Below are 17,096 nucleotides of genomic sequence, written 5' to 3' on the forward strand. Positions count from 1 at the left end.
CCCAGAGAACACACACATACAAACACAAATCTCTCTCACTCCATGAATCAGCTTCGTCCACCAAGCGTCGTTAGCCAACTTACCCACTTGGGGGAACTTTGTACATATCTGTCACAACAATGGAGGATCCACAATAGATTAACATGAATGAATTCCATGCAGGACGAGGAGGGAGGAGGCATGGACTTCTCCTCCAGCCTGGAGGTCTATCAGAACTGAGGCGTATTGCTATCTCTCTGGGGCAGTGTTTTAGAAGACACAAAGCAAATCCTCATCTCTCCTAGACGGTACTCTCCATGACCCACTCTTGGCTGTCGAAGGTCCCCTTGCTTCCCCCCAAATCCCCTTCCTCGTCACACTGTAGCAGCATGCCGTTCACATACAGGCTCCTCTTAGTCCAAATATTGCTGAGTCCATTCTTCCATGAGAAATTACGTAATTTGGTGTTTCATTGATGGTGGTGGAAAACGCAGGGATGTGTCAGGGAAAAATTACATACTTACCTGATTTGTTTGATATTAATAGTAAACGGTTATATATTTAACTAAGAGTAAGACTGGCCTGCTAATGCTGAGTTTTTATGGTCTCCACTCTAGCTTCCTGCAGTTTGTCTGGGCATCTGGTTAAGGAAATGGGTTTTGCTAGGGATAGCTTGAGCTGACAATGATTTGGTGATAACATTTTAAAAGCTGGCATTCTATAGACAAGATGTTTGTGTGTGACCCGAGATAGAGAAGGCCTAGAAGAGTGTAGAACAATGTGTCATTGTCTCATCTTCCTGGCAACTGGGAAACTAAGCCGGGTTGGAAGTAAAACAACATCCTGTGCAAATAACCAGGAGATGGATCAAGATGGCTTATGGGAAATGACTGACTGAGCATTTAGGGCCTATATAACATCGTTGATTTTTCATTATCAGTTAAGCTCTCGGTAACACAACCTAGAGTCGACGGTTTCATTCTTGCAATAATTAATCGATGTTGAATAAAGACGTTCATTTGAATAATTGTCCAAGTCTCTCTCAGAACCGAAATTTACATACTACATATGAGATCTGGTGACTAAGACACACACACACACACACACACACACACACCACACACACACACACACACACACACACACACACACACACACACACACACACACACACACACACACACACACACACACACACACACACACACACACACACACACACACACACACACACACACCCTTTAAACCCCCATGCTCATTTGAGACCCCTCTTTCAAAGTCACTGAGATCTCTTATTCTAGTCATGGTAGCCAAAATAATTGCCAACTTACATTTTTCAACATGAGCCTAAGTTTTAATTGCTTAATTAAGTCAGGAACCGCACCTGTGTGGAAGCACCTGCTTCCAAAATATACTTTGCATCCCCCGATAACTCTTTCCTCTTTCTTTACCACTCTAAAGAAAGGGGAGACTCGATGGTGTCTCCGTTTTGTCACAGAATTCGTCTAAAGGTAACTCCTACAAAAGAATGGAAGAATGGAGGTAGTTTTTTGCCAACAAAAAAGGGGTTAAATGTGTCAAGAAAAATAAATATTTCCTGAGGTTTCTTATATCTCCTATATATAGGCCAGACGCTTCAAAACCTTAAGATAATTTTTTAAAACTTTCTATTTTGCCATTTATGCATGTGCTATTCAATGTATTTCTATGGGCTATAGTAGTAAAGGCCAAATGCAAAATGTAAAAATGTTTATTTTGATACCTAAAGGGGTCCTAATTTCTTTTTATCAAATAGCTAAATAATCCATGGTATGACCTTCTGAAAACAATTCCATATGTCATCTTAGAACCCCTCCAACGGCTTAGACCATTAAGAATAGCCCTGTAAGAAGAGTGCCCCTACTGATCCTCCAAAACCACTTCCAGCAGCATCTGGTCTCCCATCCAGGGACTGACCAGGACCAACCCTGCTTTAGTTCAAAGGCAAGCCAGCAGTGTGATGCAGGGTGGTATGCTGCTGATATGCAGCTGAGATTGATACATAGATGAATTGTCTTGGACAAAACATAAATGCATGTAACTTGAAACAAATGCATTAATACAGTATACAAATATAGCAGGAACATTTCCAGAAAGATCGGAAAACCTTACCTTATTTTGTTCATCTTTACCGGTTAGTTGCTTTAGTGAACTGACTGTTGCAGAAATTCATATTAGTGAACTGACAGATGCACTGACAGGTGCACACAGTTCAAAAGGAACAAAAAAAGCCAACCCTAGTCATAGCAGAATGACAAGCAACAACATAACAAAACACATAAAAGGAAATCACTGGAGTAGACACAAAAAGTGGGGTAGACCCAAACATAACCTTTCTTTATGTCAATATTGTTTACCAGAAGCTGTTTGAGTTCAATTGACCTGAAACATCAAGTCATGGGTATCACCCAACCTGGACTCAGGGGTAAACGTAACATATTAAACGTAAATCTGGAAGACTTCAATTAAGATTATATATTATGTTTTGTAATGGTATGCATTAATTTGTGGATAATATGGTATAATATGTAACAAATAACAATTAGTATGATATGTTCCGAATTGCAATTGGTACATTATGTTACGCATTTGCAAAATGTATGACATGTTTCGAATTCCAATTTGTTGTGGCTAATGTTAGCTAGGCTAGGGGTTAGAGGTTAAGGTTAGGCTGCAGCACCGCACGATGAATAAAAAAATAAAAATAATAATAATAATTCCATGAAATTTGTGAACTAGGCCTTCATTACTCCTGTATGTGTGGAGAAAAATACTCAGCTGTGCAGAGAAAAATACTCCTTAGCACTTATCCTCAAAGTGTCTCAAGAGTAGGAGTGCTGATCTGGGATCAGTTTTTTAGATCATAATGAATAAGATTATATGGACAGATCCTAGATCCACACTCCTACTTTGAGATGCTTTGTGGATATGGGTCTTGATTGAACAGAGCCCTTAATCATTTAGCAGACACTCGTATCCAGAGTGACTTACAGGAGTAATTTGGGTTAAGTGCCTTGCTAAAGGGCACATCAATAGATATTTCACCTAGTCGGCTCGGGGATTAGAACCAGCAATATTTACACTTAGTGGCCAAATGTTCTTAACCGCTAGGCTATCTGCCGCCAGGCAACCCAGATCTTCCATTTAAGTATAAATAGAATGGGAGTCCACTCCTTTACTGGATTTTTCTATGGTTTGAAATACAGTAGTATTAAACTGTGGTCTCTAGCTACCTGCTTATGCTAGTCACTGGGGTGATTGACCTCTACCTACTCCTATAACATTTGACCCCCAACATACAGGAACACAGCTGTCACTCACTTCACAAATAAAGCTTTGAGTCTGTGTTTAATAATTTAGAACATGACCCAGTGGATACATCAGTTGTATTTTTTAATTTTACCTTTATTTAACTAGGCAAGTCAATTAAGAACAAATTCTCATTCACGGCCTACAATGGCCAAACCCAGACAGCGCTGGGCCAATTGTGCACCACCCTATGGGACTCCCAATCACAGCTGGTTGAGATACAGCCTGGATTTGAACCAGGGTGTCTGTAGTGATGTCTCAAGCACTGAGATGCAGGGCCTTAGACAGCTGCACCACTCGGGAGCCCAAAAGGCCTACCCCCATTTCACTATGTGGTGTATGAATTTCCTTGGGACATGAATCTGTCGACCAATGTGAAGAACAACTCTGTTGACCAGTCAAAAATGTGATTGGATAACGTCCTCAATTTACATATCCTGTTTGTAGGTCCTTCGGCCTGTTTCTATAGACCTATTGTAAATATATTCAACTTGGACGGGGCAGTCTCACTCAAGAGCTTACTGTAGGTAAATTCATTGAGTTAATATTAGCATGATGTCCATTTTCATCTTTGTTCACAGACATCTGTCATTTTGTTGACTTTTGGTTTTACTTTATCTGCCTTAGAGGTTACTGAGGTCCTTGTAACCTTCAACCTCCAGTTATCCACTCCAGATCCACTGCTCATTCTCTTACGTTCACTCTACCTATTTGTATACAATGTATGTAAATTCATCTGTCTGTATTCTGTCTATAAACGTTGTCTATCACTAGCAGTACCATATCACCAAGTAGAAGTCTGAGTATGTGTAAATGTACTTGGCAAATGATTCTACTGTATTTCAACAATCTGTACAGGTAACTTACAACCACAGGGAGGCACTACTGTATTATGTGGGATGTTGACCACTTCTGCACATCACATAGGTGTCTGTCTATGCATATCTGAATGTTCTTTAAAGCTCACTCATTTTAATAAAGGCACCTACCTATTCAATTTTACCTCATCAGTATTCTGTAACTGTAACTTCACTGTAACTTCAGTTGTAAATTATACAAAATACAGGCATAATCAAATATGGAAAACATATAGACTGTGTGTGGTGCTCTCTAGAGTTATGTTAAATAGATCAACCTTTTCCTATGCTAGACATCATGTTGTCAATGCTCAATAAGACCCTAATGGCTAAGTGGAAGGTTTCAGCCAATGGGTTCCATTCCCCCTGGCACTTCCCATGGCTCCAGTACACCAATACTCTCCACCTCGGGATTCATGTTTCAGTTATGGCAACCCTGGAAGAACAGCCACACGACCAAGTAAATAATCCACACGAGTCAAGATGACCCTGATTATTTGGTGCAGTAAGGACACACTTCTGAAAGGTTCCAGGAAGAAACATCTCATGCACTTGTTTGGTTTTCAGGTAGTAAGTTCGTGGTAAGTTGTTTATGCAATTGTAAATACTGCAACATGTATTTGTTGACTATGTTCTATTTCATAAAGTTTTAGAGATGAAGAGAATGGGTGTTTGTGTAGAACACTGGTCATATAGGCACAACACAAGTGTATCCATGCGACCCATCAAATATTATTTTTTGCACTTAGAATCAGTAAAAACACCAAGTTTCCACTTTAACCTTAGTGGCGACCCATTTGGACAGTTACAAGTATTCTGACCACTTAACTTTTTCCACATTTTGTTATGTTACAGCCTTATTCTTAATTTGATACAAAAATAATGTCATCGATCTGCACACAATACCTCAATAATAACAAAGCGACAAACTGTTTATTTATTAATATTCATTACAAATAAAAAAACAAAATACCTTATACATGTAAGTATTCAGACCCTTTGCTATGAGTTCGAAATTGAGCTCAGGTGCATTCTGTTTCCATTGACCATCCTTGAGATGTTTCGACAACTTGACTGGAGTCCACCTGTTGTAAATTCAATGGATTGGACATGATCTGGAAAGGCACACACCTGTCTATATAAGGTCGCGCGGTTGACAGTGCCATGAAGGAATTGTCCGTAGAGCTCCAAGACAGGATTTGTGCAGCATTGAAGGTCCCCAAGAACACAGTGGCCACCATCATTCTTAAATGGAAGAATTCTGCAACCACCAAGACTCTTCCTAGAGCTGGCCGCCCGGCCAAACTGAGCAGTCAGGGGAGAAGGGCCCTGGTCAGGGAGGTGACCAAGAACCCAATGGTCACTCTGACAGAGCTGCAGAGTTCCTCTGTGGAGATGGGAGAAACTTCCAGAAGGACAACGATCTCTGCAGCACTCCACCAGTCAGGCCTTTATGGTAGAATGGCTAGACGGAAGCTACTCCTCAGTAAAAGGCACATGACAGCTCACTTGCAGTTTGCCAAAAGCACCTAAAACCTCTCAGACCATGAGAAACAATTTTCTCTGGTCTAATGAAACCAAGATTGAACTCTTTGGCCTGAATACCAAGCATCACGACTGGAGGAAACCTAGCACCATCCCTGCTGTGAAGCATGGTGGTGGCTTCATCATAACGTGGGGATGTTTTTTAGCGACCGGGATTGGGAGACTAGTCAGGATCGAGAGAAATATGAACGGAGCAAAGTACAGAGAGATTCTGGATGAAAACCTGCTCCAGAGTGCTCAGGACCTCAGACTAGGGCGAAGGTTCACCTTCCAACAGGACAACGACCCTAAGCACGCAGCCAAGACGATGCAGGAGTGGCTTCGGGACATGTCTCTGAATCTCCTTGAGTGGCCCAGCTAGAGCTGTGCAGTGACGCTCCCCATCCAACCTAACAGAGCTTGAGAGGATCTGCAGAGAAGAATGTGAGAAACTCCCCAAATACAGGTGTGCCAAGCTTGAAGCGTCATACCCAAGAAGATTCGAGGTGTATTCGCTGCCAAAGGTGCTTCAGCAAAGTACTGAGTAAAGGGTCTGAATACTTATGTAAACGTAACATTTCCGTTTTTATTTTTAATACACTTGCAAAAACTTGTTGCTTTGTCATCATGTGATATTTTGTATATATTGATCAGAAAAAAACAACAATTTAATCATTTTTAGAATAAGGCTGTGTCATAATTTTTTGGGGAAAAAGTCAAGGGGTCTGAATACTTTCCAAATGCACTATATATGCCTGCGTTCTGATGTTCTGTTGTTGTGTGGTTATTAGGGCACGTTTATCAGTTAGCTCTGGTTTAGGCGGGGTTCGATGAAGGGAATGCCTGGAATGTGTCAGTGCCAGGCGTCCATGTGGTTGGTGGAACAGCGGACAGGCTGGGAAGGGGCTGGGCACTTCATGTCTGGTATATTTCCATGCTTGCATTGTTATCCCTTTATCTAGGTCCTGACAGTGAATTGAATACCTGATATTGTTATGTCATATTTATTTGGCATAGGTTACGCCAGACAGTAGACTGTGCTCTTTGTGGGTCAGTAAACCATTCAATTCATAAAAAACTCAAGAAATGTTGTGGACATTCTCTCATTTATGATCTTTCGAGGTCATTAAAATAAGTTAAAACCCATTGGTAATTGATGATGGGTATATCATTGAATGTTTAGACTGAATTAAGGCATTGCAATCAACGAGATTCCTTAAAGGAAAACTTTTGGTATTTGTATTTGTTTCATTAGGTCATTGTTGACATGGTCTCAAAATGTTTTGCTTGTCAGCAATCAAGTTTTCAAGATATGTAACTTTCCAAATGCAGAAATCATCCCCGTATGATGCATTTTGTATCATATGATGCTGCGTTTTGAATCACATTCAATTACTGAGACTGACAGCCTCCTATCCTATCCTGTCCTCTGCTGCTGCAGCGCCTCTATATGGATGTGGCGGGGAGGGTCTGAGCCATGGGCAGCCTGCCATGCAAGCTGTGCCTCCTCCACACTGAGCCAGAACTATGCACTATTACCTTTCCTCTGCTCTACCCACCATGCCACCCACCAGCCACCATCACCATCTTTCTCACCCAGCACAGAGCGTCTCACACCCCTTAAATATCCCTCACATGCACATTCCCCAATAGGGTCCATGCAGACACACCAAATCCAATCAGTTTTCCAAGTTGATTCAATGTCATCACACATACATTTTTTTGTTGAAATCACGTGGAAACTACGTTGATTCAAAAGTTTTTGCCCAGTGGGCAGGGTCATATTCATTCGGGCACACCATAACAAAACAATTTGCAACGGAAAGCAAGAATGAGTGTTTCTTATCGGACAAGTTCAGGTAGTAGTTCCGTGTTTCAGTCCATAATCTTCATCTTGGTGCCTAACAAATACTACCCAGTGTGCACTCTGCTTTGGCTTAAAAGGGGCTTTATACACCTCACTCCACCTCTAACCACATGATCTCCCCTGGTTAAGCTCATTTATGCCCCTACTTGCCTCCAACTCTTCCCCTGCACAAACCCATTTTAAAATGCATGCAGGAGCTAAGTGGATATCTAGGAGGCATGTGAATAAGATCGTCAACACAGGGTGTTAGGAGACTTCCCCTTATCCTAGTCCGGCTATGCTATGACGTAAGGAGTCCAGGGCAGGTTAATGCGGGGTAACCCATTAGTTTTTTTTCTCCGAATTGGACGTCAGTCAGGCCAATTAGTGGTCTGACATGTGATGCTGAGGTAGTCTCCGGGATTCCGGAACGCTGAAATTCCCAGAAATCCATGATCTCCTCAGAGCTGCTTCATACAGATCTACTTACTGTTTACCCCAGACCTACCAGAGGCTGACAATAGAAGATCATTGCTGAACAATGCAATACAATTACATGACAAATGTTGCACATTACCACGTCTTATAATAAGGGTCTGACAAAACACGAAAGTTTCAGAATATCTAGATTTTTTTTTCTATTTTTGTAGCAAAACACAATATTTTGGACAGCAGAAACATTGTCTACAAATCCAGGTGCGAAATATACATGGTTATACTGTAAATATACAGTGAGAAACCACTTTATTTCTGTATGCCTACCAAGAAAATAAAGACACTGGTTGGTGGAACAGCGGACAGGCTGGGAAGGGGCTGGGCACTTCATGTCTGGTATATTTCCATGCTTGCATTGTTATCCCTTTATCTAGGTCCTGACAGTGAATTGAATACCTGATATTGTTATGTCGTATTTATTTGGCATAAGTTACGGCCAGACAGTAGCCTGTGCTCGTTCTGGGTCAATAAACCATTCAATTCATAAAAAACTCAAGAAATGTTGTGGACATTCTCTTATTTATGATCTTTCGAGGTCATTACAATAAGTTAAAACCCATTGGTAATTGATGATGGGTAAATCATTAAGTGTTTATATTGCATTAAGGCATTGCAATCAACGAGAATCCTTAAAGGAAAACTTTTGGTATTTGTATTTGTTTCATTAGACCATTGTTGACATGGTCTCAAAATGTTTTGCTTGTCAGCAATCAAGTTTTCAAGATAAATAACTTTCAAAATGCAGAAATCATCCCCGTATGATGCATTTTGTATCATATGATGCTGCGTTTTGAATCACATTGAATTACTGAGACTGACAGCCTCCTATCCTATCCTGTCCTCTGCTGCTGCAGCGCCTCTATATGGATGTGGTGGGGAGGGTCTGAGCCATGGGCAGCCTGCCATGCAAGCTGTGCCTCCTCCACACTGAGCCAGAACTATGCACTATTACCTCTCCTCTGCTCTACCCACCATGCCACCCACCAGCCACCATCACCATCTTTCTCACCCAGCACAGAGCGTCTCACACCCCTTAAATATCCCTCACATGCACGTTCCCCCACAGGGTCCACACACCAAATCCAATCAGTTTTCCAAGTTGATTCAATGTCATCACACATACATTTCTTTGTTGAAATCACGTGGAAACTACGTTGATTCAAACGTTTTTGCCCAGTGGGCAGGGTCATATTCATTCGGGCACACCATAACAAAACAATTTGCAACGGAAAGCAAGAATGAGTGTTTCTTATCGGACAAGTTCAGGTAGTAGTTCCGTGTTTCAGTCCATAATCTTCATCTTGGTGCCTAACAAATACGACCCAGTGTGCACTCTGCTTTGGCTTAAAAGGGGCTTTATACACCTCACTCCACCTCTAACCACATGATCTCCCCTGGTTAAGCTCATTTATGCCCCTACTTGCCTCCAACTCTTCCCCTGCACAAACCCATTTTAAAATGCATGCAGGAGCTAAGTGGATATCTAGGAGGCATGTGAATAAGATCGTCAACACAGGGTGTTAGGAGACTTCCCCTTATCCTAGTCCGGCTATGCTATGACGTAAGGAGTCCAGGGCAGGTTAATGCGGGGTAACCCATTCCTTTTTTTCTCCGAATTGGACGTCAGTCGGGCCAATTAGTGGTGTGACATGTGATGCTGAGGTGCTCTCCGGGATTCCGGACCGCTGAAATCCACATTGGTTCTGGAATGCTGAAATTCCCAGAAATCCATGATCTCCTCAGAGCTGCTTCATACAGATCTACTTACTGTTTACCCCGGACCTACCAGAGGCTGACAATAGAAGATCATTGCTAAACAATGCAATACAATTAAATGACAAATGTTGCACATTACCACGTCTTATAATGAGGGTCTGACAAAACACGAACGCTCAGATTATCTAGATTTTTTTATATTTTTGTAGCAAAAAACAATAGGTTTGACCACAGAAACATTGTCTACAACTCCAAATGAGAAATATAAATGGTTATACTGTAAATATACAGTGAGGCACCTCTTTATTTCTATATGCCTACCAAGAAAATAAAGACACTAGTGTACAGCTTTTGTTCATTCTCCATCAATTATATATATAAAAAGTCAATATACAGAGTCAATGTACAGATGCAGTTGATCCAGAATGTCACAAAAAAGTAATTCAGACAACACAATGTGAGGAAAGACAGATAGCGTATAAGGTTCTTAACGGGCTCATGAGTTAGTCCTCGGTAAACATGCAAGTTGTACACGTTACAGAAAAGCCAACAACTTCAGCATAGTTGAGAGCCATTTTGCACTGTACATTTATGGTACCTGTCAATTTATGCTACCAAACAAAAGAAAATCAAGTTTGATAATTCCTAGACACAGACAGTTTACCATGAATTTCCAGTACATTTCTCATGCCAATAACTGCTGAGGGAGGCAAGGTTTTTGCTTACCCTCAAATGTCAAACATTTTAGGTGATGAGATCCAGATACATTACACAGGTAAGTGTATCTAAGTACACTACCATTCAAAAGCTTGGGGTCACTTAGAAATGTCCTTGTTATTGAAACCAAAGCACATTTTTTGTCCATTAAAATAACATCAAATTGATCAAAAATACAGTGTAGACTTTGTTAATGTTGTAACTCACTATTGTAGCTGGAAACGGCAGGTTTTTTTATGGAATATCTACATAGGCGTACAGAGGCCCATTATCAGCCAACATCAATCCTGTGTTCCAATGGCACGTTGTGTTAGCTAATCCAAGTTTACCATTTTAAAAGGCTAAATGATCACTAGAAAACCCTTTTGCAATTATGTTATCACAGCTGAAAACTGTTGTGCAGATTAAAGAAGCAATAAAACTGGCCTTCTTTAGACTAGTTCAGTATCTGGAGCATCAGCATTTGTGGGTTCGATTACAAGCTCAAAATGGCCAAAAACAAAGGCCTTTCTGCTGAAACTCATCAGTCTATTCTTGTTCTGAGAAATGAAGGCTATTCCATGCGATAAATTGCCAATGCTGTGTACTACTCCCTTCACAGAACAGCGCAAACTGTCTCTAACCAGAATAGAATAGAGGAGTGGGAGGCCCCAGTGCACAACTGAGCAAGAGGACAAGTACAGTAGACAAGTACAGTAGTGTCAAGTTTGAGAAACAGACGCATCACATGTCCTCAACTTGCAGCCTCATTAAATAGTACCTGCAAAACACCAGTCTCAGCGTCAACAGTGAAGATGCGACTCCGGGATGACGGCCTTCCAGGCAGAGTTGCAAAGAAAAAGCCATATCTCAGACTGGCCAATGAAAAGAAAAGATTAAGATGGGCAAAAGAACACAGACACTGGACAAAGGAACTCTGCCTAGAAGGCCAGCATCCCGGAGTCGCCTCTTCACTGTGACTGGTGTTTTGCGGGTACTATTTAATGAAGCTGCCAGTTGAGGACTTGTGAGGCGTCAGTTTCTCAAACTAGACACTCTAATGTACTTGTCCTCTTGCTCAGTTGTGCACCGGGGCCTCCCACTCCTCTTTCTATTCTGGTTAGAGACAGTTTGCGCTGTTCTGTGAAGGGAGTAGAACACAGAGTTGTATGAGATCTTCAGTTTCTTGGCAATTTCTTGCATGGGATAGCCTTCATTTCTCAGAACAAGAAAATACTGACGAGGTTCAGAAGAAAGGTTTTTGTTTTTGGCTATTTTGAGCCTGTAATTAAACCCACAAATGCTGATGCTCCAGATACTCAACTAGTCTAAAAAAGGCCAGTTTTATTGCTTCTTTAATCAGAACGACAGTTTTCAGCTGTGCTAACATAATTGCAAAAGGGTTTTCTAATGATCAATTAGACTTTTAAAATGATAAACTTGGATTAGCTAAAACAACGTTCCATTGGAACACAGGAGTGATGTTGGCTAATAATGGGCCTCTGTACGCAGATATACGTAGATATTCCATAAAAAAATCAGCCATTTCCAGCTACAATAGTCATTTACAACATTAACAATGTCTACACTGTATTTCTGATCAATTTGATATTATTTTAATGAACAAAAAAATTGATTTTCTTTCAAAAACAAGGCCATTTCTAAGTGACCCCAAACTTTTGAATGGTAGTGTACATGAAAAAGTAAAAATGTTCCTTGGAATTGGAGAAGGATGCTTGTCTCTCAAAGATTAAGCATGTTGAGCTGCAGTTTTTCTGAGGGCTTAATCTTTCTGTGCAAGAGAGGGTAAACTCCTGCTGGTTGTTAGCTCTATACTGGGTTAATTGATTTGGAGGCCAACAGGGGCCATGTTCTTTTGCTGAAACTCATTATAGGACTCCCCTCTAATGAACCTTTTAAGTGACATCACGATAACAGTTACATTTTCACTTAAGACCTTACCCATTTCACATTGCTATCTTAAAAAAAATATTTCATGGTTTTGAGGATGAATTGTTTGCTCGCTTTATACATGAATACAACTTGATAGGAACCAGATATGGCATTATTTAATGAAGCCTCAAATAAACATTCTGTATACAAAGTTAAAATATTCAAATACAGTGGTTTCATGAAATCATTTCATATATACATTTTTTTTAATGATTAACTAAATTGCCTATATAAAGTGTACATATGGTACTGCGGATATTAAAAAAATGCGGATGGATATACGGTCAGGTCCATAATTATTGGCACCCTTGTTAAAGAGGAACAAAAAAGGCTGTATAAAATAAATAATACAAACTGCATGCTACTTTAAAAAAAAAATCATATTATTTTACACTCAGGGAAAGGGCTTTTGTTTAATAAGTAATAAAACAAATCTAAGAAAGATAGGGATTAAATGTATTGTCACCCCTGTTTTTAGTACTACAGCACCCTCCCCTTGCGAGGATAACAGCACTGAGCCTTTTTCTCAAATGTTTTATGAGATTGGAGAACACATTGGGAGAGATCTTAGATCGTTCCTCCATACAGAATCCTTCCAGATCCTTGACATCCTTCGTCTGCGCTTATAGACTGCGCTTTTCAATTCAAACCACAGGTTTTCAATGGGGTTCAAGTGGAGGCTGAGATGGCCATTGCAAAATGTTGATTTTGTGGTCAATAAACAATTTCTTTGTAGATTTTGATGTTTTGCTGGAAGATCCAGTTATATCAAAGTGTCAGCCTCCTGGCAGAGGGAACCAGGTTTTTGGCTACAATCTTCTGGTATTTGGTAAAGTTCACGATGCCGTTGACCTTAACAAGGGCCAAAGGACCAGTGGATACAAAATAGCCCCATAACATCAAAGATGCATCATCATATTTTACCTTAGGTATGAGGTACTTTTATGCATATGCTTCAGTTTTCGACACCAAACCCACCACTGGTGTACATAACCAAAGAGCTCTATTTTGATGTCACCTCTTTCTCTGAGCAAATGTATTAGTACAAAATAATATAATGTCCTTTTTTTGCATACAATATAGCTCAGTATTTGTATTATTTATTTTGTGTAGTCTTTTAAGTTCATCTTTATCAAGGGTGCCAATCATTTTGGACCTGACAGTATATTGAGGTTTTTCATAATGCAAATATTGAAGTCAGAGCCCCGTCGTGTTCAGAGGGGAAAAACAGTATTAGACAATGTGTGTTTGATCAGCAAAATAAAACATGTAAAAACATTAAATTCATTACATATTTCATATTCACTTACAGCAGTATTAGTCCAGGGCCATGCATGGCCCATCATCTCAGCAACAGTAACAAGAGGGACTTTCACTGTTATGCCATTTTACAAGTCAACAAATACAGTGATTTGTTTCACGTTCCTTGTGTCAGAGAAACCATGGCTCTACTTAGGAACATCAGGCCTGCTTCCCATTTCCTAGGTTTCATTGCATGCCTTACTTGTAGTTTGAAGTTGACCATTACTGTGCATTCCCCGTCTCCATGTAGAGAACACACACATACAAACACAAAACAACCACACTCCACGAATCAGCTCCATCCACCAAGCGTCATTAGCCGACTTACCCACTTGGGGGAACTTTGTACATATCTGTCACAACAATGGAGGATCCACAATAGATTAACATGAATGAATTCCATGCAGGACGAGGAGGGAGGAGGCATGGACTTCTCCTCCAGCCTGGAGGTCTATCAGAACTGAGGCGTATTGCTATCTCTCTGGGGCAGTGTTTTAGAAGACACAAAGCAAATCCTCATCTCTCCTAGACGGTACTCTCCATGACCCACTCTTGGCTGTCAAAGGTCCCCTTGCCCCCCCCCATATCCCCTTCCTCGTCACACTGTAGCAGCATGCCGTTCACAGACAGGCTCCTCTTAGTCCAGATGTTGCTGATGCGCCGCGGGTAACTGCACACCGGCGTTGTGGCAGTGGAGGTGCTAGAGGCCATCGCTTGGTCTGTTTGTTGATCTGTATCCATACAGTCCCCCATGTCAAACGACTGGCTCCTTTTTGGTTTGGAGTCATGAGACAGCATGAGCAGCCGGCTCAGCCGCGAGTCCATTGTCCGGCCCAGCAGGGGCTCTCTGTCCGTGTGGGGCCTATCGCCACCCGCCACCGGAGTGCTACTGCTGGATGAGGGCTCCCCCAGGTCTCCCCTGCCCTGGGGCCCCCGGAGCTCTAGGGAGTTGAAGGCCCCCAACAGGTGATCCAGGTTTGCCCTGGGCTTAGAGGGGGCAGCCTGCCTCCACATAATGGCCAGGGTGCTGTTGGGGCTGTAGGAACCCTCCCCGACCACCGAGCCCCCCGACGAGGATGAGGACGAGGTGCTCTGGAGGGAACCACATTTAAACTCCACCACCTCATCCTGGAGGGTCACTTTGGCCTTTGGTTTGGGCAGGGGAAGGGGCACGCCGTTCTGTCCCAGCCGGCCCCCATTGTTCTGTGAGTGGGTGTCACTAACGCTGGTCAGCTTGCCGCTCCCCCCGATGCCACCCCCCTCATGGTCGGTGGCTTTGTAGCGCACCATCAGGATAACGATGAAGACGAGTAGCGTCGCCACGATGATGCCACCCACCACCAGGATCATGGTGCCCCCCAGAAACTGGCTGTGGAGAGACTGGCACTGTGTGTAGTCATCGCGGGTAAAGAACTGGGCACAGCCCACCACGTTGGTGGCCGTCAGGGTGGTGGCGGTGTCGTCCCAGGCGGCCAGGACACACAAATCGTACTTGGTCCCCGACACCAAGTTGGTCACCAGGAAGGCTTGGCTGGAGGCTGGGATCATCCTATAGAAATGGAGAGGAAGAGTTAAACATGGTGATGACTGAGTCGAGTCAGCATAATCATTGTTGGACATCCGTGAAAACCTGGGAAAGTCAGCTGTGAAAACCTACCACATTTGATACAATTTAATTGATTTGGAGGATAATGCTATTAACATGCATCTTTCTTAACACCATACATTTCATATCAATATAAAACTGTGCTTGAGTGTTCTTTATGTCATTTCCACTGAAAGAAAAGCAGGGCTTCTGTGTTCTTAGGTTCATTCCTGAGGAGTTGTCCAGTGTTAAGTCTCTTTGTGGTTGAGGTTCTAGTCTAACAGACAGACAGCTGTAATTGGCTTTATCTCTCTAAACCATCTGTCCTGCTGCAGCAAACAGACGCTCTACCCCATGTCTGAGCCATGGAGATGTGAGAAGAATAAATAACCAGAACACAGAGGAAAAGAGTGAAAAAAGAGTGAAAGAGAGGGAAAAGGAGAAGATTGAAAGGCTTCTGTAACAGCTAGAGCCTCAGATACCTATGTTGCTCAGGCGAGTCTTAGTCTGCTTATAAGGCAGGAACCTGTCTGAGAACATGACGAGGTATGTCCAGGGAACTGACTCGGAGCTGTTCGACAACATCAATCATTCAGTCACAGTAGCTGGCCATGCACACCCATGTAGTATGCTGGAAATAAACACCCATGTGATAAGCTGGCCATCAACACCCATGTGATAAGCTGGCCATAAACACCCATGTGATATATAACCATATGATAATAACTATAACCAATGATGCCATACCTTTTCTTTCACATTGTTCTGTGTGTTCTGATAACTCACTCCACACTAATACTGTAGCAAAAGATGCAAAATAATGCAAAAGAAACTAAAACAGGAAACGCCCGTGCTCAGGTCTGTTCAACGCTGGTCCGACCAATCTGATCCACGCTTCAAGATTGCTGCGATCACATGGACTGGGACATGTTCCAGATAGTGTCGAACAACAACATTGATGTATACGCTGATTCGGTGAGTGAGTTTATTAGCAAGTGCATCGGTGATGTTGTACCCACAGCGACTATTAAAACCTTCCCCAACCAGAAACCGTGGATTGATGGCAGCATTCGCAATCACGGACTACAAAAAGAAAACCAGCCCCGTCGCGGACCACAATGTCTTGCTCCCAGACAAACTAAACAGCTTCTTTGCTTGCTTTGAGGACAATACAGTGCCACCGACACAGCACGCTACCAAAACCTGCGGGCTCTTCTTCACCGCAGCCAACGTGAGTAAAACATTTAAACGTGTTGACCCTTGCAAGGCTGCCGGCCCAGACGACATCCCTAGACGCGTCCTCAGAGCATGCGCAGACCAACTGGCTGGTGTGTTAATGGACATATTCAATCAATCCCTATCCCAGTCTGCTGTTCCCACATGCTTCAAGAGGGCCACCATTGTTCCTGTTTCCAAGAATGCTAAGGTAACTGAGCTAAACGACTATTGCCCCGTAGCACTCACTTCCGTCATCATGAAGTGCTTTGAGAGACTAGTCAAGGATCATATCACCTGCACCCTACCTGACAGCCTAGACACACTCCAATTTGCTTACTACCCCAATAGGTCTACAGACAACGCAATCGCAAACACGATGCACACTGCCCTAACCCATCTGGACAAGAGGAATACCTATGTAAGAATGCTGTTCATCGACTACAGCTCAGCATTTAACACCATAGTACCCTCCAAACTCGTCATTAAGCTCGAGACCCTGGGTCTCGACCCCGCCCTGTGCAACTGGGTCCTGGACTTTCTGACGGGACGTCCCAGGTGGTGAGGGTAGGAAACAACA

At 42.3% G+C, this 17,096-nt stretch overlaps 1 protein-coding gene across 1 annotated transcript in view; it reads right to left on the minus strand.

The window, feature by feature from the left end:
• Positions 1 to 12,072: 12,072 nt before the first annotated feature.
• LOC106608176 (leucine-rich repeat and fibronectin type-III domain-containing protein 2-like) overlaps positions 12,073 to 17,096 on the minus strand; it is a 190,225-nt gene continuing 185,201 nt past the window's right edge. The window contains exon 5 of the mRNA XM_014205961.3: positions 12,073 to 15,265. Coding sequence (XP_014061436.1) covers positions 14,242 to 15,265 — 1,024 coding nt within the window. The 3' untranslated portion in view covers positions 12,073 to 14,241. The remainder of the gene's footprint in view (positions 15,266 to 17,096) is intronic.

This window comes from Salmo salar, chromosome 06 (assembly GCF_965601325.2).
Source record: "Salmo salar chromosome 06, fSalSal1, whole genome shotgun sequence".
NCBI lineage: Eukaryota > Metazoa > Chordata > Actinopteri > Salmoniformes > Salmonidae > Salmo > Salmo salar.